This window comes from Danio aesculapii, chromosome 8 (assembly GCF_903798145.1).
Source record: "Danio aesculapii chromosome 8, fDanAes4.1, whole genome shotgun sequence".
Taxonomy (NCBI): domain Eukaryota; kingdom Metazoa; phylum Chordata; class Actinopteri; order Cypriniformes; family Danionidae; genus Danio; species Danio aesculapii.
Window position 1 is genome coordinate 6211769 of NC_079442.1, and position 13303 is coordinate 6225071.

General features: G+C 34.3%; 1 protein-coding gene across 1 annotated transcript in view; it reads left to right on the forward strand.

Moving 5' to 3' along the window:
- Positions 1 to 12528, forward strand: part of clcn6 (chloride channel 6) — a 33150-nt gene extending 20622 nt beyond the window's left edge. Inside the window, exons 19-23 of the mRNA XM_056463087.1 lie at positions 469 to 626; positions 4268 to 4424; positions 7944 to 8051; positions 8297 to 8422; positions 9999 to 12528. Coding sequence (XP_056319062.1) covers positions 469 to 626; positions 4268 to 4424; positions 7944 to 8051; positions 8297 to 8422; positions 9999 to 10079 — 630 coding nt within the window. The 3' untranslated portion in view covers positions 10080 to 12528. The remainder of the gene's footprint in view (positions 1 to 468; positions 627 to 4267; positions 4425 to 7943; positions 8052 to 8296; positions 8423 to 9998) is intronic.
- Positions 12529 to 13303: the final 775 nt, after the last annotated feature.

Sequence of the window (13303 nt, forward strand, 5' to 3'; positions counted from 1 at the left end):
TCATTTAAATGTAATGTAAAATGACTTGTAAGGTTGCTTAAAAATGATAGGCAACTGTTTTTCAACTGCTTTACAGCACTCAAAAAAAGTTTTTTGCAGCTTGTTTAAATTACTCATTTAAAATGAGCTGAAACAACACAATTGTTGAGTTTTTTTTGGGACAATTTAATTGTTTTTTGTATAATCCATTAAATCATTAATGGTTAACTTAATCAATTTGGGTTGGGACAGCATGAATGAATTGTATGTCTCTTTGTTTCTACACTGTAAAAAATGCTCGATTCCACACAATTCCTTGATGTGGATTGAACATAAAACAATTAAGTTGCTCCAGAAAACTGAAGAATTGTGTTTATTCAGCTCATAATAAAAGAGTAATTTAAGCAAGCAGCAAAAATAGATTTTTCAGAGTATATACAAAAAACTACAACAATAAAAACCTGTCTCTTGATTTTTACACTCATTCAGAAAACCAGTGTGTTGACGCGTGCGGGGGAGCAGAGGCGGAGGTGTCAGTCGATGAAATCGTACCCATCCAGCGAGCTCCGTAATGTGTGTGATGAGCATGTGGTTGTGGAGCCGACAGAGGAAGGCCAGGACATCCTTCAGCAGATGCTAGAGAGGAGGTTTGTTCCATCCAATTTCACCTTTTGTTTCTTCATAAATATTATAACCCTCTTGAGCACAGTATAATATTAGACAAAGTGATGTGGAGGATTTGTATGACAGCACTTTGAAAAATTATGGATGACTCATGCTGGAGTTGGTGGTACATTTTAAGCAGTTTTGTTTAATTCAACTGAAATGGCATGAAACAAATGTATATTTACAGTAAACATTAAAACATATTGATATACAGTTGAATTCATAATTATTAGCCCCTCTTTGAATTTTTTTTCTTTTTTAAAATATTTTCCAAATGATGTTTAACAGAGCAAGGAAATTTTCACAGTATGTCTGATAATATTTTTTCTTCTGGAGAAAGTCTTGTTTGTTTTATTTCGGCTAGAATAAAAGCAGTTTTTAACCCATTATAAGGTCAAAATTATATGCCCCTTTAAGCTAATTTTGTTTTCGATAGTCTACAGAACAAACCATCGTTATACAATAACTTGCCTAATTACCCTAACCCGCCTAGTAGCTGTGCAATTAATTGAAAATCTGGTTTCGATTTCGATTTTGGCTTCTAACAACTATAAAAAATCATTAATCGAGATAAACGATTATTGTATCATATTCCGCCCCCTTTCCAGTTGTACACATTTGTTGCTCTGCAAAGCTCAGTTTCACGCAAAAATGACTAAAAGCATGTACTGTAATGTAACTTTTGCACCACGGAATGCGCAACATTCATTGATGTACGTTCGAATCATTCATATTTTTAAAAGCGCAAAAGAGCACATGCTGTTGTGTGTGTGTGTGTGCCGCGCTTAGCCTCGGACAGGCTCGGAGACGAGTAAAGCACACACATCTAACGCCATCTTAATGTGAGCGCTTTAATGGTCAAATACGTGCATTTTTGTGTCAGAGCGCGGTGTTTAGTGATTATTCATATTAACCCTCATTTGTGTAATAAACAAACAAGTTGAGAATTAAAAGACATGTGAAAGAGAAAACATATCAGAGCCGCACTATTCTTAAAGTGACAGTGCGCTATATTCCCGCTGCCGCCTGTTTTTATTATGAATCAAACAACAAAAGGAGAAAATCCCTCACTGCTCTTGACTGAAAGATTTAAGATAGAAGATAAAAGAAATCAGTTATTAGAAATGAGTTATTAAAACTATTATGTTTAGAAATGTGTTAAAAAAATCTTCTCTCCATTAAACAGAAATTGAGGGGAAAAATAAACGGGGGCTAATAATTCAGGGGCGCAAATAATTCTGACTTCAACTGTATATTGACATTTTTTGTTAATTGAATTAATGAACAAGGGATTAGGGGATGGGATCAACAATAGATGGACAATATGTTACCGTTTACCTCTCTCAATATTTAATTTGTTTTGACATACAAAAGACCAATAAAAATATTAAGATAATAATAAAATATTGATACAATAATAACATATTTTCTACACTTTTACATACTGTACTGTAGAGCTATGAATAAAGAGACCACTTGAAAATGCTTAGTATCTCAGAATGTGCTTTATTTTGATCAAATGACATTAAATAAATGTATATTTGTAGTAAATTGAATTGATTATTAATGTAAAATAATGTTTAAATGTGATATTGAATATTTGTTTGTTACTATAAACTCTGTTAGTGGTTTACAGAGTTGAGATTTTTCCACCATTTTCCACCAAATCAGACTTAATTATTTCCTGATCATTTTGGAAAAGTTGTAGTGTTAGTACTTAAGTTAACATTTTCAAGACAAAGTGTCTCTAAATACACATACAGGCAATGTTTTAGTATATAACTTTATATAATTTCTGTTCATCAAAATGTTTACATTAAACTTTTTTGTTTTTTGGAAAGTAATAGGTTCATTTTGGAGATGGAAAATGTACCTGTGATTATATTGTCATGCAAATATGATGAAATGTCACTAAACAAATGTGTAATTTACAGTTGACTGAGTCCATTATTAATGTAAAATAATGAAAATGCTTAAATTTGAATGGAAACATTTGATTGTAAACCACTAACAGAGTTGATATTAACAGTGTTGACATTTTCCTCCATATTAGACTTCATTATTTCATGATAATTGTAGAAAAGTAGTAGCGTGAGTATTTAAGTGAATATTTTCAAGACAAACTGTCTCTAAATACACATACAGTGTATACACATACAGATAACTTGATATAATTTGCGTTCATCAAAATAGTTTCATTAACGTTTTTGTTTTTGGAAAATAATCGGTTTAATGTGGAGACGGAAAATGTACCTATGATTATATTGTCATGCAAATATTTAAACATTTCATATTTTTAATTCACTTTTACATAGAGCTATAAAAAGAGACAACTTGAAAATGCTCAGAATCTCAGGACTTGCTTTATTAGGATAAATTGTCACTAAACAAATGTGCAATTTACAGTAAACTGAATCCATTATTAATGTAAAGTAATGAAAATGCTTGAATTTGATTGGAAACATTTGATTGTAAACCACTAACAGAGTTGATATTAACAGTGTTGACATTTTCCACCATATTAGACTTGATTATTTCATGATAATTATGGAAAAGTAGTAGTGTGAGTGTTTGAGTTAACTCAAAATGAGACCTTTTGAAAGCTCTTAAAATCTCAGGATGTGCTTAATTTTGATGAAATGACATTAAACAAATGTGGAATTTACAGTAAACTGACTACATTGTTAATTTCAATTAATGAAGTACTTTTGATTGTAAACCACTAATAGAGTTGATATTAACAGTGTTGACATTTTCCACCAAATTAGACCTCATTAATTCATTTTAATTATAGATAAGTAGTAGCGTGAGTATTTAAGTGAATATTTTCAAGACAAAATGTCTTTAAATACACAAACAGACATTGTTTTTTGAGATAACTTGATATAATTTGTGTTCATCAAAATTGTTTCAATAAAAGTTTTTGTTTTTGGAAAGTAATAGGTTTCTCTTGGAGATGGAAAATGTACTTATGATTATTTAAACATTTCATATTTTTTCACTTTTACATAGAGCTATACAAAAAGACCACTTGAAATCAGAACCACTAAAACCACTACAATCTCAGGACTTGCTTTATTAGGATAAAATGACAAAACAAATGTGTAATTTACAACATTTACAACATGTAAACTGAATATATATATATATATATATATATATATATATATATATATATATATATATATATATATATATATATATATATATATACATACACATTCAGTTTACATGTTGTAAATGTTGTAAATTACACATTTGTTTTGTCATTTTATATATATATATATTCAACATGCATAACAGAAGAAATCAAATTATTAGGTCATAAATATCAAAAGAATTAAGCAAATAATATAGATATAAATATCAGGGGTAGGGAGTGACAACAATACAACAATGATATTATTATTATTATTATTATTATTATTATTATTATTATTGTTGTTGTAATTTTTACTATCGGTACATTACTAACAAGTTACTACACCAACTACTACTACTACTAACATAACTACTACTACTTCTAGTACTACATCTACTGCCACTACTGATACTACTACAACAACTACAACTGTTAACGTCTATTTAAAAAAAAACTGCTGTCTGTTGTTGATTTTGGCAGACACGCGCCATACCCAAACCTCTACCCAGATCAGTCACCCAGTGAAGAATGGACCATGGAGGAGAGGTTCAGGCCGCTCACCTTTCACGGGCTCATCCTGCGCTCACAGCTTGTCAACTTGCTGATCCGTGGCGTCTGCTATGCTGAAAACCAGTCGGTTGGTGTCATTCAAACTCTCTCACTTCTCTTTTCTTCCCATTTCTTCTCATTTTCAATCTGACATCGTTCTTTTCAAATGCAGTTGTGTTTGAGTTTAATGAATTTATAAAATAAAAGAGGTGAAGAAAGTACGAAATAACAAAGAAATGACTGCTTAATGAAAGTTAAGAAACATGAACAGCAGACTAATACTTGTTAGAGAGAATAAGTGAGTTTTAAGAAGAGATTTAAAAAACAGGTAAAGAGCTGGCTGTTTTCAGTTGAACAGGCAAATCATTCTATAAACGAGAAGCCACCAATGAAAAAGTTCGGTCTCCCCTGCGTTTTTATCCTCGAAATAGGGATTTTCAATAAATTAAGATTACAAGATCTTGAACTTCTTGGAGAATTATTAGGGATGCAGGAGATTTAATAGATATTTAGGCAACAAAATTAAGTTAAATTAATCCTGGATTCCTTTTCAAGTTTTTTTTTTAACACTTAAAGGGACAGTTTGCCCAAAAAAATTCAATTCTGTTATCATCATCAACTTTCTTTCTTTTTTGAAAACAAAGGAAGACATACTCAAGCATTTTGGGGGTAAAACAACCATTGATTTCCTTTTTTTTTTGTTCCTGATATGAATGTCAGTGGCTGCTTTTTTTCCCCCCAACAATATTTAGATTATATCTTCTTTTGTGTTTAACAGAAGGAAGAAGTTCGTAAAAGTTTAGAACCACTTGAGTGTGAGTAAAAGATAAGTAATATGCATTGCTAAGAACTTAATTTGGACATATTCAAGAAGTTGTACCTCGTCCAAATGTTGTCCTACTCTAACAAACTATACATCAATTGGAAGATCATTAATTCAGCTTTATCTATCATCTCTGTATAAAAATGTATTAAAAATTACACTTATGAATAGTTAACAATATTATATTTGTTCATATACATAAGATTAGTCAGTACTGAAGCCAAATGTGGAACTAATCGAACAAAATAACGTATGATAACGGTCTAACTTTAGTACACCCAAATTCATATGCTAGGGAAAAGTATTACATAAAAAGATTTTAGGTAAGACTATTTCGATGGTCTTTATTGCACTTTTTGTTGACTGAAGATTGCATTGCAACTACATGCCAATTAATTCTCATTTGAGTATTTGTAGACTGTCTGATTAATATCTGCTGATCCCTCAACAGACATTTAACTGACTATAAGAAACCTTTCAGGTACATGTCAACTTACACTAACCCTAACCCCAACCTAACAGTCTACTTATAATCTAGTGAGAATTAGTTGTCATGTAGATGCAATGTAACTTAAATTCAACAAAATATATTAAAGGGACCATCAAAATAAAGGGATACGTTATTTCCAATATTTTTCATCAATTTAAATTTATTATCTTTCTATTTTCAAAGATGTTTGGTGACTAAAATATTATTTTAATAAATCTGTTTAATAAATCTGTTTTGTTAAAATCCACCAAATATATGACCTATATTCAATAAGAAATTGATTAAAAATGCAAATTTTCAAAATTGTGTGTACACTACTAGTCTTGTCGTGGATCCTAGATGTAAGAACAACAAATAATATGATTAATAAAATTATTCTAGTTGATCATTTGGAAAAGTGTCATAAGATGATGAACTGCTTCCCAATCATCACAAATACTGCAGACGACCTATTGGAACCAGCATGGACTCAAGAAATCAGTCAAGTTTGGTGAAGGAAAAATCATGGTTTGGGGTTACACTCAGTAAGGGGCGTGTGAGAGATCTGCGGAGTGAATGGCAACATCAACAGCTTGAGGCATCAAGACATTTGTGCTACCATTACATTACAAACCACAGGAGAGTGCAAATTCTTCAGCAGGATAGCGCTCCTTCTCATACTTCAGCCTCCACATCCAAGTTCCTGAAAGCAAAGAAGGTCAAGGTGCTCCAGGATTGGCCAGCACAGTCACTAGACATGAACATTATTGAGCATGTCTGGTGTAAGATGAAGGAGGCATTGAAGATGAATCCAAAGAATCTTTATGAACTCTGGGAGTCCTGCAAGAACGCCTACTTTGCCATTCCAGTTGACTTTATTAAGAAGTGATTTGAGTCATTGCAGAGATCTATGGATGTACTCCTCCAAGCTCATGGGAGTCATACACAATATTCATTCTTTTTCCACAGCAACATGACTTTATATTCTACTGTACATTATTTTTGTTAAGTGACAAGACTTTTGTCTAAGCAAAGTCAGACCTTACTGTCCTAATGAAATCATTAAAAATCAAGGCATGATCATATTTTGTTTTGGTAAAATAAGCGTAATCTAGAGGCCTTTATCTTTCATATAAGCCACTTCTGATACCAAATGATCAACTAGAAGTCAAGTTATTATTTGTTGTTTCTAAAACTTGGATAAGTGACAAGACTTTTGTCAGGTAGTATGCTCATTTATTTTGAGCACTGTATATGCACAATACATGGAAAATATGCGATTGTGTGTTGCCACGATGATGTTTGTTTGCGATATAACATTTCCCTAGAGAAAAGGGAGGGAAGTTTTTTTATTTATGTAAAAACTCTACTAAATAAAACGGGTAATAATTATTATTTTTTGTCAAAATGGACAAATATGAATAAATGAAGACATGTGCAGATATTCTGACTCTTTTTGGCTGTTGTTATTTTCTTCTCTTGTCTCTAACTTTCGTCATTAGTATTTATTTTCAGCTCTAGGTTCACCTTCTAGCCAATGGCAGAACAGCACCTGCTGGATAGGCGGGTATAACGAGTAAGATAGGTTGGATAGTTGGATAGGTCAAATTTTGATAAAAAGTCAGTGCTGATAGCCTTGTGGGCAGTGCACCAACACACAGTTAAAGTTAGAATTATTAGCCCCCCTGACTTATTAGCCCCCCTGTTTATTTTTTCCCCATTTTCTGTTTAACAGAGAGAAGATTTTTTAACAATTTCTAAACATAATAGTTTTAATAACTCATTTCTAATAACTGATTTATTTTATATTTGCCATGATGACAATAAATAATATTTGACTAGATAATTTTCAAGACACTTAAAGTGATATTTAAAGGCTTAACTAGGTTAATTAGGTTAACTCTGCAGGTTAGGGTAATTAGGCAATTTATTGTATAACGATGGTTTGTTTTGTAGACTATCGAAAAAAATACAGCTTAAAGGGGCTAATAATTTTGACCTTAAAATGTTTTTTTTTAATTAAAAACTGTTTTTATTCTAGCCGAAATAAAACAAATAAGACGAAAAAATATTATCAGACATACTGTGAAAATTCCCTTGCTCTGTTAAACATCATTTGGGAAATATTTAAAAAGAAAAAAAAATTCAAAGGGGGGCTAATAATTCTGACTTCAACTCTATAACACCAGTTTGGTCCAGAATTTAAATTTTGGTGCATCTCTGCGATATGAATATTGCAAATACCATTATCACAATAACGATAATATTTCGATATACTGTGCAGCCCTAAATTTCCATATTCTCCCTCTCCACAGAGTGCCTCACAGCCACGGCTCTCTCATTCAGAGATGACTGAGGATTACCCACGATTCCCTGACATCCACGATCTCGACCTGGCCCTTCTCAACCCACGCATGATTGTGGTAACGTCCTCTGACCTGTCAAACTCTTTATGGCATGACGCAGCAGTTTATAATCTGCTGTAAATGTCATTTATATATGATGTGTTCTGGTGTGTGTGTGTCTATAATGAGTCTTAATTGGAGTTAATCAGAATTATTGAAGTGCTCTTGTAGTAAAGTGAACCATGCAGAGATGACAGTTTGTTCAGTGGTCTCTCTCAGACATAATTAGCTTGATTTCTCTCTCATCCTTTATTTATTTACAGGATGTGACGCCCTACATGAACCCCTGTCCGTATACAGTCTCTCCAAACACACACGTCTCCCAAGTATTTAATCTTTTCAGGACAATGGGGCTTCGACACTTACCTGTAGTCAATGCAGTAGGAGAGGTAAGTCAAGTGCTAAATAAATAAATATAATCATAAATACTGTATGAACACGAACTGAACGTGACTATTGTCTACTAACTATACATATACTGTAATGTGTATACACTCACTGGCCACTTCATTAGGTACACTTGATAAGAAATGTGATTTAAGTGACTTTGAACGTAACATGGTTGTTGGTGCCAGACGGGCTGGTCTGACTATTTCAGAAACTATTGATTTACTGGTATTTTTCACGCACAACCATCGATAGGGTTTACAGCTAATGGTCTGAAAAAGAGAAAATATGCAGTGAGCGGCAGTTCTGTCGGCGCAATTGCCTTGTTGATGCCAAAGGAGAATGGCCAGACTGGTTCCAGCGGATAGAAAGGTAACCGTAACTCAAATAAGCACTCGTTACAACCAAGGTAGGCAGAAGAGCATTTGTGAACACACAACACGTCCAACTTTGAGGCAGATGGGCTACAGCAGCAGAAGACCACACCGTGTGTCACCCCTGTCAGCTAAGAACAGGAAACTGAAGCCTCAATCACACTACAATCGACTCTCAGCAGCAAAGTGACAAGAGACCGCTCATTTCAACGTAGAGTGAGCGACTTCTGGCAACCTTCGGTTACTCAAGCATTAGCGATCGTTGTTGACCCAGGTGGGCGTATCGAGCAACACGACAAGGTTGAGATTCCTTCAACTTTATGCAAATGAAGAGCGACTTTCTTGAGCGACAGCCAATAGGAACACTAGTAGAGCTCACGTGATCCTCTCTCTGCTTGCTCAGAGACCGGTTGTATTCTCCGTGCTGTAGACCTACACAGACCTGTGTTTGCAGCAGGTCGCCACCCAGAGCGACAGGCAGCTACAAAGTTGCTGCTAGTGTGACTGAGGCATGAGGCTACAAATCACACAGGCTCACCAAAATTGGACAATAGAAGATTGGAAAAATGTTGAGTGTCAATTTCTGCTGCGACATTCAGATGGTAGGATCAGAATTTGGCATCAACAACATGAAAGCTTGGATCCATCCTGCCTTGTATCAATGATTCAGGCTGGTGGTGGTGGTGTAATGGTGTGGGGGATATTTTCTTGGCACGCTTTAGGCCCATTAGTACCAATTGATCATCGTGTCAACGCGACAGCCTACCTGAGTATTGTAGCTGACCATGTCCATCCCTTTATGACCACAGTGACGCGCCATGTCATAAAGCGTGAATCATCTCAGACTGGTTTCTTGAACATGACAATGAGTTCACTGTACTCAAATGGCCTCCACAGGCACCAGATCTCAATCCAATGGAGCACCTTTGGGATGTGGTGGAACGGGAGATTCGCATAATGGATGTGCAGCCGACAAATCTGCAGCAACTGCGTGATGCTGTCATGTCAATATAGACCAAACTCTCTGAGAATTATTTACAGTAGCTTGTTGAATCTATGCCATGAAGGATTAAGGCAGTTCTGAAGGCAAAAGGGGGTCCAACCCGGTACTAGTAAGGTATACCTAATAAAGTGGCCGTTGAGTGTACGTCCTAGATGTCGATTTGTACATTTGCATTTTTACATGTGCATCTTTCTTTTTCAGATTGTGGGAATAATCACCAGGCATAATCTTACCCATGAGTTTTTAGTCGCTAAACTGCGACAGCATTACATCACAATATAAGACTCCACTGGCACCCATCTGCCATCGAACAGCCAAGCTTGAGTAATGGCTGACTGGAGCTGGGATGAGCTGAAGACTGAGCTGAGACCATCCTCCCAAGACCACCTTCAGACCTGAACAGCGTCTCCAGGTCCAATCCTTAAGTCATTCCTTGTCACCCTGTGGACTGCTAGCTGGAGTGCCTGACCCGTCCAGGACCACACACACATACACAAACACACAACACTAATGCAGGTAAGGTACAGTTAATCCACACTTGTTCAGTAAAGCGTAGTGATTTTTTTTTTCTTCTGACGCTACCTGCGCTTTACCAACCTCACTTTAGCACTTTTAATTTTGACGTCTCAGTTTTAAATTCGTGGACCATTTGCTTTTGCACAAAGAATGAGGTAAACCACTGACCATCCCTGATCAAACTATTGTTCTTTTTTTTGTTTTCCGAAGAAGTAAAACGTTTTAAATTCATGCAACTTGTCTTTTTTTTTTTATTATGTCATTATTATTGTAGTAAGTACATTTCATCATGTTTCTGTACTGCCCAAACAATATCTTTTTTGACATTGTTTATGCTTATTTATGTTAAATAAAATTATTACAGTAATACACATTAGTATTATATAGTAAAATAACACCTTCATAAGTCAAAACCACTGTGTATTTGTATATCTACACTACCTGACAAAAGTCTTGTCGCCTATCCAAGTTTTAGAAACAACAAATAATAAATTCTACTTGATCATTTGGTATCAGAAGTGGCTTATATGAAAGGCAAAGACCTCTAGATTACGCTTATTTTACCAAAATAAAATATGATCATGCCTTGATTTTAATGATTTAATTAGGACAGTAAGGTCTGACTTTGCTTAGACAAAAGGCTTGTCACTTAACAGAAATAATGTACAGTAGAATATAAAGTCATGGTGCAGTGGAAACAGAGTAAATATTGTGTCTGACTCCCATGAGCTTGGAGGACTGCATTCATACATCTCTGCAGTGACTCAAATCACTTATTCATAAAGTCATCTGGAATGGCAAAGAAAGCGTTCCTGCAGGACTCACAGAGTTCATCATTCATCTTCAATGCCTCCTTCATCTTACCCCAGACATGCTTAATAATGTTCATATATGGTGACTGAGCAGGCCAATCCTGGAGTACCTTGACCTTCTTTGCTTTCAGGAACTTAGATGTGGAGGCTGAAGTATGAGAAGGAGCGCTATCCTGCTGAAGAATTTGCCCTCTCCTGTGGTTTGTAATGTAATGGGCAGCACAAATGTCTTGCCTCAGGCTGTTAATGTTGCCATCAACTCTGCAGATCTCTCGCATGCTCCCATACTGAATGTACCATGATTTTTCCTTCACCAAACGTGACTGATTACTGTGAGAATCTTGGGTTCATGCGGGTTCCAATAGGTCTTCTGCAGTATTTGTGATGATTGGGATGCAGTTCAACAGATGATTCATCGTAAAAATCTACCTTCTGCCACTTTTTCAAATGATCAACTAGAAGTATATATATATAGGGAAAAAACACATCGTAAATGTGGCATTAAAGAAATTATAAGTTTTTTTAAGAAGTCGTCCATAAAATGTATGCATTCACTTTTGATTATTTTTATAAAGGGATTTTTCACCCCAAAATGAAAATACTGTCATCAATTGCAGACACTTTACACTCAAAAAATGACCTTTGCTTGTTCAGACTTTTTAAATGACTTGAAACGACACAATTCTTAATTGTTTTTGGTTCAATGTACTTAAATTTGTAAAAAACTTAGGTTGATTTAAGCGATTGGTGTTCTGTGGATGGTCTGTTAAGAGTTTCTCTCTTACATTCTAAACAAAAGAAGATATTTTGAAAAATGTTGGTCACCGTTTACTTTTTTCCCTACTATGGAAGTTAATTATTACAGGTTTATCTTTGTGTTCAACAGAATATATAAAGAAACTCATAAAATTTTCACTTGAGAGGGTGTAAATAGTGAATACATTTTCATTTTTGTGATGAACCATCCCTTTAAGTCAATCCATTATTTTGGTAATGCCTTATGTCTATTGACAAGCTAAAACGCAATATAAAATGATTTCATTCCAGTGTTTTTGGCCTTTACAACAAATGTTTTTCTTGTTATCCTGGGCATTGTTATTTCTTTTTAGTGTTTTAAAGTGCATTTGGAGTTTTGCTCATTCCATAGAAATGCCCTGACATTCTTGACATCGTTCTGTCTGGGAAGAAAGTTCTCAGGGTGTGTATGTTATCGTGAATGTATCGAACCACCAGAATATCGTTAAATTACAGGGATTTATGCTTGTTTTTGTAAAATACAGTAACATCTGCTGTAACTACAGCCGTGATATCCGTATCATCACTCATCTGCAACTTGGGACTTGTACTAAATAGTATTAAAAGAAATGAGTGCACATTTTATACTACACAATCCTTATTTTTATTGGATTTATTTAAGATGAATTACATTAAGGACGTTTTGTCAAGTATATATGCTTTAATTTATGCTTTAAAATGTCATGTTTGTTTATTGTGATGACAGACACTATTTTACTAGCATGATTAATAACATGCTGTTTAATTTTGAGGTTTTCCTCTGATGACTGAATATGTGCTGCAGCGATGGAGAGTTGACTGAACAACCTCCGTCTGTTATTGTTGCTTCATAAAACAACAGGCAAATGATTTCTGAAAACCATCTGTAATCTCAATACTCCATTGTGATGCCATGTACGCTATCATTATGGTTCTTCGGGAGATGGATTCAATGCAGTGGTCAAAATAAAATATATACCATTGGACAAATTCGTGTGAATTTAGCATGTTCATATATCTTAACATGTTTTAGATAACTTTTATATTAATGGTACTGTATAGAATTTGAGCTTTTAAAGGAATATGATGTATTCTCATGGCCAGCTTTTCAAATAATTCTTACACTTATAAATGTATTATGAACCCTTATACTGATTGAATTAAAATCGTTGTATTACAAAAGTCAAAATTACTCTCGTATAAATATATACCCTTGTACCGAGTGGTGTAATGAATTTAGCATTCCTAAAACGGTTCATATATCAAAGTGTTTTAGAAAGCCAATTTTAGTAATATTAAACACAGCTCGATAAATAATTGTAGCTTTTTATATGAATATGATCTATATATATTTAGTGGCTAATTCATATTAATTTGTACGATCTCGTGTACATTTTAGTACAG